Below are 16446 nucleotides of genomic sequence, written 5' to 3'. Positions count from 1 at the left end.
TACAACCATCTGTAATGTTTGGGTCTTGGATCACTTTCAGAAGACAGCTTTCCAAATACAAAGGAACTGGAGAAGGGGTTTGTTCAGTGCTACCTTTTCACAGAAACACAGAATGACTGGGGTTGGAAGGGACCTCTGGAGATCATCTAGTCCATCCCACCTGCTGAAGCAGGCTCACCCAGAGCAGTTCGCACAGGAATGTGTCCAGGCGGGTTTTGAATGTCTCCAGAAAAGGAGACTCCACAACCTCTCCAGTCAGCCTGTTCCAGTGTTCTTTTTTATTCCGTTAGCTTTGTTTCTTTTTTCTTTTTCTTCTTTTGCTTCTTTTTTCCCTTTCTCTCCTTTTTTGCAATTATAATTAACTTTTTGTGTGCACTTTATCTCATTGTTTTAGAGAATGAGCTAACATTTACAGTGAAAGGATCCTTTGAAGAAACCCAGCAAGTTTCAATGGGTCGTGACTCCTGCTCCCCTCTCCCAGATCCCACTTTCTTCCACTATGCCAAATACAAGCAACCCTCCCTGGACGTTGTACTCACAAAGAAGAGGAGGCTTCCCAGTTTTGTACGTTACCCCACAACATGGTATACAACACAGACAGTCCTATGATCTGACCTTTATGTGTGAGTAGGCAGCAAGAGGAGAAGCTTTCTGTCTTAACCAAAAAGCACTCCGTGCTCCTTTTCAGTGTGCTTGTGTGTCATGCGGAGCAAGGAGCAGCAGCGTCCCCCTGACTGTCCCTCTGAAGTCGCTCCCCTCTGAGTGGGAAGCAGTTGGCGAGGTAAGTGTTCACCGGCTGTGGGAAATCCTTTGCAAGCTTTTAAAAATTGCTGCTGGTCCCCCAGAAGCAGAAACCAAAGACTACCTCTCTTTATACAGAGCCAGTTGTTTCCTCATCTCCCTCAAATCTGGAGTGATGCATTTGGATCATTTGGAGCTGTTGCTCATGTTCTTTCTGTTGTCCGTGTCCTTAGCCAGGCTGGAGGTCACTGGGTGCCACTGGGACAGGGGGTGAGACTGCAGCCTGGCACACTGCCAGATGAGGCAAACCTGTGCTATACTTTTTCCATGCTCAGCCTCTTTGGCTTCCCCTTGTATCTCATGTTGTTGTGGGAGAGACTTCAGTTTCAAGACCTGTGTTTAATGGTGGACCCTTCCAGGAAGGTGAGGTGTAGCACTGCAGCTATTCTGCTATTTATTTGTGTAGCTAAGTAGTGCCAGCACAAGCTACACCTGAGTTTCACAATACAGAGAAGATGCAGACTATAGATGATAATACCAAAGTCTTAATTTATTAAATCAGTGCACATCTCTGGGTACTAATGAAACATTGAGAGGAGAGTCTATCTCTCAATCTCAGGTTCAGGGCTTTGTGGATGTCATGATGACCCAAAAGAGCTATGTCTCATTCTGAGTGGGGGAAAAAGTCTGTTTTAAGCAAAAGATCCATATTCACAATTTTACCTTTTTAATTTTCAGCACAGAAAATTTGATTTGCACTTAAAGGTGAAAAAATGGTAAGATCATCTCATTTATCTTCATTCTGTGTTTTGTCCTTCAGTTCTGTCGACTTGGATAACTGTCAATCAAGTTCCAATTCCTTTGTTACTGCCTTTCCTCCAGAATCCTGGTTCATTCTGATTTCAGACTATGAAATAAAATGGACTCAGTACACAATACAGAGATTTTCAGTACCGATGACTTCATGTAATGGGACTATACAGCGAGTTAAGAAAGGGTTATATAAAGAACATGACAATTTTCTATTGATATTTTACTGCAATCAAAATTATGTGCTAAGGGTTACTGTAGACACTCTTTGATACATCTACAAAGTATTGCCAAATGCAAGTATTCAATAAAAGCAGCATTTCAAAACTAATTGAAAGAAACCATTCTGCCTCCTGAGGTCAGATAAAAAAAAAATAGAAGACCAGAGCCAGAGTGCCTGGTCACTCTAGGATAATAGAAATTTGAAATAATAAATGTACCTGCACTTACTTTTTAGTGTCTACTCAAAGATATAAATGCAAATTAACTCAATCAAGTGATTACTTATTTCTAAACCAAGGAAACACATTGTGTATTTTGAGATATGGTAAAGGCCTTAGTAAAAATTCAGAAGATGTTACATTATGTAGGAAGTTCTCTTCCCTTGTGAAAGGAGGTGCATCTTCTATTATGCTGTTTATTTTCAGTAAATATACTATGAGATAGACATACAGTTTACAGCTGTCATTTAAAAACTTCTTCCTTACCATACCTAAGAAAATATTTTCACAGCAGCTTCCAAACTGCAACTTTAGTGCTTATAAATATCCATAAATGACTATATACACACACACACAAAAAAAACCATCTAAACACAAAAGTCCACAACTTCAGTCCACGATTTTCCGGTATCGGTGGAAGTTTGCACAACTTATGAAGGTGCGTTTGAAAGCCACCTTTAACACACTGCCCTCTGCAGGCTTTTGGCTTTTTGTCTGAAAGGGAACAATTCTGTTGTAGCTGTATTTAATTTCAGGGATCTTTGGCAAGGAGAAGAAACAAGAAATCCTCTCAGTCCAAAGGAAGACATTCTGTTGTTCTTCAGGAACAAACTCAAATATTTCATCTCTTCCTGCTTTGCTTTACATAGATCTGATGGTGAAGGCACATCTATTTATGAAGTAGAAGTGACTACAATGATGAATTAGACTATAGATGTGTTGTGAGATACCTGATCCTCTGTTCCAGCCAAGAAGACCTAGACGTACGGCTGGGGTTTGACCTGTGTGCCCAGGAACAGGATTTCATTTGCAAGAGGAAGAAGGTGGTTGCAGCCGCTCTGAAGGACATTCTCCAGCTGGAGGAGGACTTGCAGGAGGATGAGGTATCTGAGACATAATTATTATCTGTTTTCTCTGCAGATGAGTGTCAAACTGTAGCACTTGTGTTCAGTTCCCATTTTCCTGGAAACAGGGTAACGTTTCATGTGCAAGCTATGACTGACTTCTTTTCTCTATTCTAGGGAAGAAATCAGTACTCAGAGGAAACATTAATAAAAACTTGTAGCCCTAATTACTACAATATGTAGCTTGGTGTTCAGCAGCAGTCTGCACAACAATGCAGATAAGGACTAGGTGCTCTCAGGACCAGAGCCAAATCTTGTTTTCAGCCTCACAGGCATCCTGGACAGATCTAAAGCATTGGTTCAGCACTTCCTTCTCTCACAATTCAAACTGGACTTTATTTTGTTGTGCCTTTTGTGCCAGTATCAAGGTTCCCATTGTGAGAGCACAGCTTGCTGCCAGTCTGACTTCAGCATCTGCTGCAGCTTGCTTGGCAAATCAGAATGGTAACAGAGGGTCCAAGACAGGGAAAAATCGCGTTTATCTTTTTAAATCGTACTCCCATGGCTGCAGTGTGAACCCTGGACTCAGATGCAGAAATGACAAATTTTCCTTGTTTTGCTCTAAACTGAGCACAGCAGGTTGTTGGGGATTGTTCGTTTGTTTGTTGGGGTTTTGGGGGTTTTTGTTTGGGGTTTGTTTGTTTGTTGTTTGTTGTTGTTGTTTAGTTTGGGTTTTTTGTGTGGGGGTTGGGTTTTTTTGCGCATCTGGGCCTTTCACACAAAAGATCCTGCCTTTAAAAGTCGGCACTAAGCCGTGGGATATTTCCTTCCCCCCAGATGTAGAGGCGCCCATCCTTCCCTGCAGAACAATCTCCCTCAAGTATCCTGATGATTTGTACGAGAGATGAATTCACCCCAAAGCATGGTAGCTATACTTACTGTTAACAGACCCAATTCATATTTATGGATTAATCTTTCTCCTAAGACTACCAGACACTGGATTTCTGTATCATCACAGGAAGAATTAATTGCAGCTCACTTGCATATCTAGTATTGTATGTATACATGTGGTAGGTGAAGTGACTATGGTTTCTCTTTCCCTCTGGCAACTGCAAAAGGGGATGGTGTCACCAGCCTCTCGTCTCAGGGGTCTGTGCTCTTAAACCCATCAGTCATTATATATTTATTATGGCCTGTGAAATAACTATACAACAGTAGAAATAAGCTTTAGTAAACTTCAGTAACACAGAGATTACTACTCACATGGGAACTGTGACACAGAACCTATGTTTTCTCGTCTATTGCATCTAATAAAAATCTGGTTCAGATGGCAGGAGGTACCATTCCCTCTGTTTTTTTGCTGGTCTGTGTTATTTGTTTTGCAATAGAGCATTGAAAACATGATGTTTGAGATGATGGATTCCCTGTCCTAATACACAGCTGCTTGGCAGAGGAAATATGAAGTATTTCTTAGTCTTTCTATGCCCCATTATTAATTCGGGTTTTTCTTCTCCTTGCAGACTGGTGGCATGCAGAATCTTTATTACTTTATCACTGCTGTAACTTTCTATTTTCTAATCAATGATGTCTCCCTCCCTTCTCAGACCATGTCACTATATGCATGTATTTTGGGATTGAACAGGTACCTGTAGTGGCAATCATGACAACAGGTGGTGGAACCAGAGCTCTGACAGCCATGTACGCTCACCTTCTCAGTGTGCAGGAACTGAATGTCTTGGACTGTGTCTCATACATCACTGGTTTATCTGGCACAACATGGTAAGACCAAGATGATAACCAAAGTCTTCATAGGAATTTTTTACTTGTGATGTCAGTAAGTGATCTGAAGAGTCATATCATCTTTACTGTCAAAAAAGGATTGTATTTTTCTGTTGTGCATTTTTCTTGTTTCCTTCAATGCATATATGCCAGCATTTGGAATTAATTCAGTCCTGATTAAACATGTGTGTGGGACCACACGCACAGGTTTTTCATATAAATGAAAAATGGGTAACTTCCCAGAGCTCTGCTTCAGAATTAATAGTTTTCCTTGTGTGTGTTTTTTTGTTTGTTTGTTTGTTTGTGGGTTTTTTTTAGGACTATGTCAAACTTGTATGAAGATCCTGACTGGTCCCAAAAGGATCTTAAGGAAACACTTAAAGATGTTCGAAAGCATGTGCTCAAAAATAAGTTCTTGTCTTGTTTTGCCCCTGATCGTCTGAAATACTATTTGAAAGAGTTATGTCAGAGGGAACAGGAAGGACATCAGATATGTTTCACGGATCTATGGGGACTCATCATTGAAAACATGTTACATGAAAAGGTACAATTGCAGCACCTTTCTCTTCAGATACGCATATTTATTGAATATAGAGATGAGGACAGAGTAAATCAAAAAGTGCTTGAGATTGGAAGGGACCTCTGGATGTTATCCTGTCCAACAGCTAGAGCTGGCTGCCTTGAGCCATGGGCTTTTGAAGGTGAAGACTCCACAGCTTCTCTGGGCAACATATGCTGGTGTTTGACCACCCTTACAGAAGAGGGTTTTTTCACTTGTTTGTTTATTTTTTGTTTTTCAGATATGCCTAAAGCATATGTCTTGGTGGTATCATTCTTTGTGTCTGTTGGCTATATTATGCAGATCTTAACATCACACCTGGTGCAGAAAGGGTGGGATTAAAAAGAAATAATGCAAAACTTTAAAATCGATTCACCTGTGAAAATATAAATGAAAATCCTGCTCTTCTTTTAAAAGAATTGCACAGTGTGACAAGGCAAAGAAAAATCACAAACACAAATCCAAAGACAGCATCTCTGAGTTGTTATTAGGATTACATCACAACCTTTAAACATTCCCACCAAAATGCAATGTTCTGGCTCTATTTCAGTATTTGTGAATATTTCCTTCCCAATAGGCCATTTACATTTAAGAAAGAGAAAACATTCCTCCTCTAACACAAACACCTCCACACACATCCAAATTTCTACTGCCTGAGCACAGCACAGTGAGAGTCCCTGGGGTGGCTCAGCAGGGAGCTTTGAGTGTCCTGCAGAGACAGAGCCCTGTCCCCTGACCAGCACAGCCCAAGGGCAGCCCAGTGGCACAGCTGTCCTTCCAAGGACTGCCCGGGTGAGGAGGAGCACTTCCAGCTCTCCTTGTAGAGGATCTGAACTCAGCACCCTCTCAAGCCTTGGCACAGCTCCCAAACTGTCCTACCCTTTCCACCCTGCCTAACTATCAAAGACACTCCACAGCAGAAGCAGTAAGGGTCAAGGCTCACTGAGTATTAACTCTGTTTGAGGCTTGGCTCTGTCACAGGTCTGAGGAAAATATGATTTTTTCGGCAATCAGGGCAGGACTTACTCTTTCTGAATGAAATATTTCATGCCAAGAATGCTGTTCAAATATTTCCAGATATTTTCCTGAAATAAATAATGTGAACAACGTTTTCTTCCTACTACTGAAACATAATTTTTTTTCTTCAGCATATGAACTTAACTTAGTAGTATTTGTGTGCTGGGGTTGGGGAGGGTCAGAGTTAGGGATGATAGCACCTCTCTTAACTAAACTGGTGGGAAACATCCTAGTTGGGAGACTGGTATGCACTGTGTGTTGACAGAGCCCAGGCTTAGATGAAGTGGGAGGCTCTTTTTGTCATCTAACTGTCCTCAGCTACTGTCCTTCTTCAAAACAGGAGGACTTCCATAAGCTCACAGATCAGCAGCAGGCACTAAATCAGGGTCAGAATCCCCTGCCCATCTACCTCTCTCTCAATGTGAAGGACAAAATCAGCGACCAGGATTTTAGAGGTAATAATGCTCCAGAATTGCATTTAACATTTGATTGCAATAGGTGTCAATTTAGGACTAGGTAAAGAAATCCGTTCAATGCACAAGTCCTCTAAATGGCCAATCTAGAGTAGAATTTTAATAGCTGAATTTTTGAATGTCTTAGTATATTCACCTACATTTAGGATGAAAACCAGGATGATGGAGGACCCTATCACAAAATTACCTGCTAAATTACCTCAGAGATCTAAAGTTTGTAGGGAAATTTAGATGGAAGAGGACAATTCACTCTTCATATTCAACATTGTGAAACATACAGTGAATAAATGTCTGTTTGCAAAGTGTGTTAGTTAGAAACAAGTTTGCCTTAATCTGGCTAATATCGTAAGGGTTTTTTCCAACTAATTTGTGCCTCTGCTGCTGTAATCACTCTGTCTTGTGCTTTTTCTTTCAGAATGGGTGGAATTCACTCCTTATGAGGTAGGATTCCCAAAATATGGTGCCTTCATTCGTGCAGAAGATTTTGGTAGCGAGTTCTTCATGGGCTGCCTGATGAAGAAAATCCCAGAATCCAGAATCTGCTTTTTGGAAGGTGATTTGTCACTCCGTGGAAATGTAAAGTAGTATAATATCATCCACTCCTGTGCAAACCCGTCTTTTGATATGAAGCAGTTAGTATACCTTTTATCTGTCAGGAGCAGTATATGGTAAAATATTAGAACTCGTAACAAGTCACTATCTGCAGGATTTTTTTCTATTTTCTTTGCAGTTTTATTCAGCTGAACAGATTTATTTGATTTTGTTTGTGGTTATGCTTACTTACATGAGGACATTGCGATACTTACATGCCTTCTTCAGCAACAAAAGTTGTGTAACATTGCTTCTAAGTTAAATCATCAGTCTCTTCTGCAACCTGAATCTCTAAAATACAGCCTTTTATCTACAATGCTGCAGCTACCTCTTATTAATCTTCCAGGTTAACACTTTCATTTTGAGGTGAAAAAAAAGTTCATAATATTTATCTTTTTCCCCTCTTGCATAAGAACAGCAAAAGCAGTAAGGAAATATTTTTTCCCTTTGCAAAAGCAGTCTCTTGCCTCATTGTTCTTTGTACTTCCACCAATTACATAAAGGAAGATTCGAGGTTTTTTGAGAAGTTAAACTATTTGCCTGTGTGGAGATTTCACTACAGCCAGTGGTGAGGTATAAGGAATCAGTCAGAACCTCCCTGTCCCCAGCTGCAATGTCAAACAAGGTACCCAGGTGTCCCCTTCTGTGGTCAGAAATGCAAGCAGGTCACCAGCCCCCTCCCTACACCTCCCACTTTGGCACTTTCTTCTTCCCTTCTCTAGAGTGATGCTGGGACATACATGTCCCTGTTCCCTGTCTCCTCATTCAGGCAGTGTTCCTTATTTCAGTGACAGAGTTATTTGAAAGGTTTTCAGCAAGTTCCTCTGCACCCCAGCCCCCAAACAGAGCAGGGACTGACTACACAGGTCCTGCAGCTCTTTCCTGCACGGCCAAGCCCATCCCCCTGCCTGCAGGCGAAAACTGCTGGGTCAGGCCATCCCCAGGCTGCTCAGGTGCAGCATCTTCTGTCCATCACTCAGCTCCTCCTCAGAGCACCAGGCTGAGTTCTGCAGTTTGGAGGGTTCAGGAAGGCACCATTGCACACCCAGCACATGTAATTGTGTTTGCTCAGCTTGAAAGATGATCGCAGATAGGTGGCAGTTTGGACTGCCATCAAGTTTGCTACATCTGTTGCTAGACGAACTTGAAAATTTAACCCAGATATGCCTGAAAACCCTCAAAAATCAGAAGACAAATCAAAAGACTCATACATTTACACTTTCTATTTTCAAAACTTTCAAGTCAGCTTCCTCTTTCAAAGGCATATTAGTGCACGAATCTTTAATGTTTTGTGGTTGACAGTTCCGCATGACAACCGCATTCCTGTAACAGGAATGTGCTAGAAATAAATAAAACCTTTAGAATTACAAATACTGAGAATTTGGGGAACAAGAAATATTGGGGACAAGTGGAAAAAATTTAAATGTGTTTGACCAAAAGTTATTTGCCACACAGCAAAAATGCATGGTTTGGTAGCTATACTGAAAATACTACCAGCTCTCTTAATATATCCAAATAAATTAGATTATTTGAATACACTATGGATTCATATACCAATTCATAAAGACATTCCTTTTATTTGTGTACTAAGATAATGTAATGAGTAAAGTTTGCTGGAGAATGCAGAAGGTAGTGAAGGACATTGTGAACGAAAATGCTTCTAGGTCTTTAACAGTTTACTTTCTGTCAAATATATCCTCTGCCACAGGTATCTGGAGCAGTGTTTTTTCCTTGAATCTTATGGATGCTTGGTATATATCTGTTCAGTCAGAAGACTTCTGGCACAAATGGACTCGAGACAAAATTACGGATATAGGTGGGCTATTCTTATGCCATTGTTATTTTATTGCCTTCCTTCCTTCCTTCCTTCCTTCCTTCCTTCCTTCCTTCCTTCCTTCCTCCCTCCCTCCCTCCCTCCCTCCCTCCCTCCCTCTCTGCTGCTATTCTTTCACTGACATTTTCAAAGCCATTTTGGAATTCCGTCCTCAGAGCTTCTTGTAATCCACACAGAAACCAGGAGGAAATTCATGCCATGTATTGCAGTATGGCAATCATTTCAGTTGTGTGAGAAAAGAATCCATGGGATCAGTCACAGGGAAGAAAAGAAAAAAAAAGAGAGAGAATGGCCCTCATATAAGACATTTCCAGAACACAAGGGTAAAACTGAAGAAGAATATCCCTGTACACCAGTAGAGGCTGGAGGCCTCCTTTGGTGATCCACAGTGTTCCAGTTCCTATCTTGGAAGCTGGAGTATGGCATGAAGCTTCACAGAAACAAGAGTAATCACCATCCCTGCCTCTCTGGAGTCTACAAAGCACAAACTTCAGTACTATTGCAAGTCATTCCAAACTTGTCCTAAGGATGAGATTTGGAAAAGGTGCTACCAAATTAAGAAAGATCTGCAGGGTGGGATTTCAAGGAGAAACACACAGGCAGAGGTACTACAGAGAAAAAAAGATGAGAAGGAAGAGAAATACAGCAAAAAGGGTGATTTATTTTATCTTCTTGTACTTGTAGGGGGTAGTTTCTCGTTGTTAAAACAAGGACCTTGCATTTGCTGGTAAAGAACATTAATTATGCTTGTGTGGCCAAGAGATTGTGATTGTGTGGCTTTTTTATGTATGCGGCTGAAAGATACACTGTGACATGGAGTAGCAAAGAAAGACAAGATAAGTGCAGGATATTGTAGTGGATAAAATCATAGAAAAGCAAAGGAAGTTATAATAGGTGAGACGGATTGATTTACAGTACAAACAAGGCCTTTACCACTGTGGACTGAGAAGAAGAAATTGATTTTTTCAAAACTTAGCTGAAAAACCGTGAGCTTTGTGGAGATCCTGGAAATAAAAGAGAAAGAAGTCCAAGTTTTGCCAAAAATGTTAAATTATGATTACACAGATTAACCTCAACAATGAGCCCACATACCAGAACTGTTATTCTTTCTTCTGCAGATGATGAAACCCTATTCCCTGCAAGACCAAATGAGCTGGATACTCGAGTGGTTTGTCCTACTGACAGCTTTTCAAGCATTTTCCGAGATGTTGTCATGTTACGCCCAGCAGCTTCAGAGATCCCTAACTTCCTGAAGGGCTTTCAGATGAACAACAACTACCTAGAGAGCGAGTTTTCCAAATGGAAAGGTATGACGGTAGCACCCTGATTTTAGTTACATTTTAAACCTTCCTTGTGACAAATAAACAATGCTTAAAAGATTATCAAACCAACTGCCTTTTCGTTCTGTTCCCATTCTCTGATAATATTTGAAATTGTTTGTTACCAAAAGCTAAAAGTAGCTAGCAGGAGAGACTTCCAAAATAAGTTCTTAAGAATTTTGTGAAGACTGGCAACTGATAGATGAGAAAAAACCTGATCAGTGAACCAGTGTACATCTGCTGATGTGACAGCCAGCCAGCCTGTAGGCTTGTGGCATGGCACTGGTGTCATCATATGCTGCTTCTTGCCCAGCCAGTACTCAAGGTATGTGTAATGGAGCCCTGTTCCATGCTACTGTTTTACTTATACGTAAGATACAACTTCTATAACAGTATTGCCTGTTACACAGTTTGGGAAATAGTTCTCCCATGTTGCACAAGGGGTGATGCCTTGCCTCGGCTGCGTACCCAAGTAGCTGTGTACCTGTCCTCGTAGCACAAGGCACCAAATGTCTTTAATCTTGAGTAAGTTGAGACAATAAGGTGCCATTTCAATTTTTTTATATTAAAAAAAAATATAATAGCCTGATCAGAATCACATGCAAATCCAGTGGATGGAATTAACTCTACTCTCTTGAGACGTAAGTTAATCCCTCTTAACTAGAGGAAAGCCAAATAATTGCAGAGTAAATAGTGAAAAGAGGAAGCCAAATGAGGAACTGAGAAATGACTGAACTGCAGTTATCAGCTATATAGGTAGGTCTAAGACCCAAGGGAAGCTGAATTTTCTTTTTGTTAACAACTGACTTTCCTCAGCAGATCTCCTGTATTGAGCACCATCCCTGAAAAAAAAAAAAAAAAAAATGCTTCTTTTCTAGACTGTGAACTTGACTCTCAGCCCAACCACCTGACAGTAGCAACAGATCACCTCATCCTGATTGACACGGCATTTGCCTTTGCTACCAGTTACCCACCCCTTATGAGGCCGGAAAGGAAAGTGGATGTCATTTTGCATTTCAACTACAGTTCAGGTTCCCAGACACAGGTGAGCCTCCTACATTCTTCTCTACTGATAACTCTGTTTTATCACTGAGTTCCCAGAATGGCTGCTCCTCTACTCAGAGAAACTTACTCTTTCCCAGTATCTGGGAAGTGTAAATAAGCTACCAGTTTACCAGGGTCCCATATCTTTATTGAACAGTACAAGTGTTATTAGGAAGCAAGCATTTAGTAAACTGAATCTGCCTATTTTTATGTATAAATGTGTTATAGGTGATTTGAAGGCAGGCAGCTATTGAATGAATTAAGCTGAATATATTTAAAAGCTGTCTAAGACTTCTCAATCCAATCATACATATTCTTATGCACGGGAAAATACCCGTTCAGGACAAAACAATCCTAACAATAGAAGGGTTTGATGCAAAAGACCAGATATGCAAATAAATGCAAGCACGGTTTGTATTTAGGAACTTCAAACACATTTGAAATAAAAAGTCCTCTAAAGGCAGCTTGTGTAATATCCAGATGTGGGATGAAGATTTTCAAAGATAGGCATGTGAACCCATATTTATCCAATTTAACTCTGGCCTTCCAAATCTTGGCTCCATATACAGCCTACAACACCTAAGTTGGGTACATGCCATAATATCTCAGAACTTGGCCCTTATCACACAAATATTCACAGTGAAATTTTGTGGTCAACTTCAATTCAAGCACTTCCCATGTTCTGATGTTTTGTTTTGTTTTGTTTTCCTATTGTGGCAACCAGCCCCTGAAAGATGCCTCTAAATACTTTGCAAAACAGGGAATTCCTTTCCCTATAAAGGTGCCAGATGATCAGGAAACTCCACATCTGAAGGAATGCTACATTGTTGGTGACAAGGAGAGCTCAGAAACGCCAATTGTGATATTTTTCCCTCTAGTAAATGACACCTTCAGGTACTACAAAGCACCTGGTAAGTTTACAGCTACCCCTCACATTAACAGAGGCAGTGGCTGCCTTCTTGCTCTTCTTACTGTGCAATATCTGTTCTTCAGATCACTCTGTAAACACAGATTCAGACTCCCTTTGCTTAGATCTGAACCATATAAAGAAGCATAAAACATGTATTTTCCTGGACAGGAGAGCAACAGCTGGGATCAGCCTTTGGCACATAGGCGCTTCTTCAGATTGTTTGGGGACTTTTCATAGGTAGATTGTAGACTTTACTGATGAAAAGTATATTCTGTTTATCTGTAGTGGCAGAAGTTAGCAGGATTGCTTCCTCATCCTTTCCTGTTAGACAATGCTCTGGGGAATCTAAGGATTTCATTGTTTAAAATCATTTCCAGGCTCACAGTTAAGCAGATAACCTCGAAAACAAAAGTGTGAACTAGCAAAGTGATGAAAATATAACACTGAACTGTGCTGACAGTTTCTGTTCAGTGACTCCTACTTTGAAATTTAAGACTTTCAATAGCAATATTGCCGGTCACTTCAAAACAGATTGTTTCTAAGTCCTGGTGCCATATCCCATGACTCCACATTACCTCTGTTGGTTCCAGAAGTCTCAGTTACTCCTTCTCCAGATGATAAAATTCCTAACTCATGCTATGACAACACTTATATTTTAATAACTTCAAAGCCCCACAGTATACTCAAACCCAAAAGTTCTGGGCTGGAATACAGTACATTAAATTTAATAACAAAACAAATGCAGAGACTACTGTCCCAATTGTACTATTTTCCTTTAAAATAAAAATAAGCAAGTAGTAAAAAATCATACAGTACTCTTGTTTTGTAGATATTGCTTTGTGGTTATTCTGGATTGAGTTCATTGCACATTTGAGGCATGCAACTGAGTTTTGAACAGTATTCAAATAGTCTCAGGGTATTTATGCAGGTACACACACCATTCTACTCCAGCTTTTAACATATATCAGGTAACTAAAAGTTGGGTGTTGTAGTCACCCTTTGTAGAAAGAGCTAGAGAAAGGAGAAAAGGAGAAAGAACTAGAACAGGAACCAAGAATTAGCTTCTGTACTGCTCTGTGAAAGAGTCTGCCTCCCTTTTCCTCTTCAATAATTTCCAGAAGCCACGAATGTTATTTCTATCTCAGCTATCCAGTATCTGGTGAACATCAGATGATGTGCAGATGCTACATGTCCACAGAAAGTATCAGGGAATCTAAAAAGGGCACGTAGAAGATGTATATTAAGACCTGCATGATATCTGCATATTGAGGCAAGCCTGTGCTGCCTAACCAGTTCCGCTGGCAGCTGCAAGCTGAGACTAAACAGAAAGAGAACAGGTCCCAGTTGGGCCCCCACAGGTGAAGTCTCAGCTGAGCTGACATGGAAGGGTTAAACTCATCCAGTTTTTTGGGAGGGCTGCTACCTCTCAGCTGAGAGCCGACCTCCATGGTGGCAGGACAGGTGCTACAGAAAGGCCTGGAGGCTGGGGATGGCTGTCTGCCCTTTGCTAGTGACAGGCAGAGGCCAGCTTGATTTATAGTGCTTCAGTACCATTCCCTAGCCCAGATCTAGATTGTACAGCATCTGAAGTATTAGCTTAATTACATGAACAGGCAGTTTTTCCAGAGCCAGCTCATCCATCACCTTGTTCAGCAAAGGGATGATGAAACAAGCATGAAAAGTTTTTTCAGTATCCCTATCAAGTGTTTTGATAGTTCTTCCCAGTAGGAACCAAGAGTTGATATTTTAACAGATTGTGTTAGGGTAAGTGACAGGCTGTGCTGAGTGGAAGAATATCTGTCAGATTGCTGAGAAGGCAGGTGTGCTTTTGGAAAACTTGAATCACTGACATACATGGATTTTTCAGCAGCCTGTTTCTGAAGGCATGAAAGCAGAGTAGTGAGGAAAATAAAACGATGTAGAGTTGAAGATGAAAGGCACGGAAAGTGGAAGTGGCTTCAGGCCCATAACTCAGAAAGAAACCATGCTGTCATGAGGTCTTTGCTGTAGTTGTCTGCTTTGGGAGAAAGGAAGGAAAAAGAGTGGTTGCCACTTACTTGCACCTTGTGTGTAGGGTGCTGTCATGCCTGGGAGGCAGCAGCAAGGTGGGGTCTGGGGCTGGGAGAGCATCAGCTCTGAGGGGGACATGGGGACCATGCTGACAGCTCACCTCAGAGCTAGAGGAGGGGGCAGGGAGTCTCACCCTCCTGTGCTCAAAAGAGAAGATACTCTACTTGTTTTGGCATTTCCAAGAGTACCCAGGACAATCCCTACACCCCTCACTGTCACCAGCTTCTTCTCCCCACACTGCCAACCAAATATCCCAGAAATAAAATGCCCATGGAGGGAAAATTTGGGGTTGTGATATACTGTGTGTGCATGCCTGAGAAGCACTCTGACTCTAATCGCTTTTTGCTAATTAACCAAGTTATTGTTTGTCCCTTAGGCGTGAAACGTAGTCCATCAGAGATGGCAGAGGGTGATGTTGATGTTGCCAGTACCCGTGGTCCATATTACATAAATAATCTGAGTTATTCAGAGGAAGATTTTGACAAACTTGTGAACCTAAGTTACTACAACATCCAGAACAATAAAGATCTGATTGTTCAGGCCTTGCGTGCTGCCGTGGAGCGTAAAAAGCAGCATACGAAAGAGCAACTGCAAAAACCACCCAGCAGGGATGATACACGTGTGCCTGACAGAGAGGGGACCAAGCATTTGGCTGACTGCCCAGAACTAGGGAATATGAAATAAAATATTTATGAATCCTGTCAATGAAGGAAAAAAAAAAAAAGTAATTTCATTAGGAAGTGAAGAAAAGCCAAAGAATGGTAAGAATAGCACTTTGTTTGTCATCAAAAATGCTGATTCCTGTCTGTCACTGAAGGGAATAAACACAAAAAAACCAGCGCTCTTCCTTCATGAATCAATGTGCTTCCCTCATTGACAACCTCAGGAGCGTGACTAGGTGAGGCTGTGCTCCACTTGTGCCTGCAGAAGTGACCTTTCAGGCCAAGGCCAACATGCGAGGACTAGGAAGTGTAAGGAAGCTTATGCTGACCGTGTTTGTGCTCTACCTGTGCTATTAAAAGAGAGGATTGTCAGTCCAGAAATGTAGCAGACAACAAAATCCATTGTCTCTAAAACAAAAACAAGAAGCCCATTTATGAACTAATGAGCCTTTATGTGAATTTAAATAAATATTAAATTTGTATAATAAACCACTTTTTTTTTTTTTTTAAATTCAGAGTTACAGTAAATAAACATTTTTTCACAGCAAATACATGTTAATTTATTTTAGGTGCTTTTTCCTCTGCTAGAAAGACAATTAAAAACAACATACAGACTTATTTCATAGCTGCTGAAAAACAATTGAAGAAGAAATTATGCCTGCTCCAGACCTAGATGTGAACTGCCCCAGGATCCTGGGACCCCTTGAGTTCAGGATTACACTTAAGACCCATCTCTACAAGAACGGACTCAGGCTAATTTATTTTATTAAGCTGGATTTAAACACTATTGATATCTACCAAAGGTTTAAAGCCTTAAAGTTTTTGAGAATATTACTTCTGAAAAGACACAAGAAACACAAAGCAGATCTAAAATTGTATATCTAATATCACTCACCTAAGTGTGATTTTTTTTAACTTGCTCTAGAGTATTGCAACTGAAGTTAACAGAACATTAACTTTCCATTTTCTTTGTTCATCACATTAACATGGCTCCTTTCAAGCAAGCGGTCTGTTTTTTTGACATATGGAATCCCAGGCCTCTATTTATTCTTTTTCTAAATTAGCTTGTATTCAATACTATTGATTTACTTATTAGACATCTTGTATATACAGCCCATATTTCCTACAAGCTGCCCTGCTCCTCAGTTCTGCTGTAGTTTCTTTAGTCAAGGAGATCTTGTTGTTGTGGGCCAAAAATGGAAGCCTTACAAATCCTTTTGCCCTCAAGGTCGAGAGTCTCCTCATAGGTGGTACACAGAAACAAAATCCTTCTGTTTACTTAGTTCAGTAAACTCCTTACCTGTGGTGCATACTACAGCAGCCCATACAGCTTCTGTATGGGCTGCATGCCC

General features: G+C 40.8%; 1 protein-coding gene across 1 annotated transcript in view; it reads left to right on the top strand.

Annotated features, from left to right (window-relative positions):
* The window catches only part of LOC136102299 (cytosolic phospholipase A2 epsilon-like), a 36651-nt gene extending 21535 nt beyond the window's left edge, over nt 1–15116 (top strand). Inside the window, exons 9-21 of the mRNA XM_065839278.1 lie at nt 395–564; nt 689–781; nt 1480–1517; nt 2740–2875; nt 4479–4615; nt 4934–5159; nt 6532–6646; nt 7080–7217; nt 8964–9071; nt 10208–10396; nt 11287–11453; nt 12177–12363; nt 14809–15116. Of these exons, the coding sequence (XP_065695350.1) occupies nt 395–564; nt 689–781; nt 1480–1517; nt 2740–2875; nt 4479–4615; nt 4934–5159; nt 6532–6646; nt 7080–7217; nt 8964–9071; nt 10208–10396; nt 11287–11453; nt 12177–12363; nt 14809–15116 (2012 nt within the window). The remainder of the gene's footprint in view (nt 1–394; nt 565–688; nt 782–1479; nt 1518–2739; nt 2876–4478; nt 4616–4933; nt 5160–6531; nt 6647–7079; nt 7218–8963; nt 9072–10207; nt 10397–11286; nt 11454–12176; nt 12364–14808) is intronic.
* Nucleotides 15117–16446: the final 1330 nt, after the last annotated feature.

The sequence above is a fragment of the Patagioenas fasciata genome, chromosome 5, assembly GCF_037038585.1.
Source record: "Patagioenas fasciata isolate bPatFas1 chromosome 5, bPatFas1.hap1, whole genome shotgun sequence".
Classification (NCBI taxonomy): domain Eukaryota; kingdom Metazoa; phylum Chordata; class Aves; order Columbiformes; family Columbidae; genus Patagioenas; species Patagioenas fasciata.
Note: the sequence above shows the minus strand (reverse complement) of the source record. Positions and strands in the feature narration are given on the sequence as shown.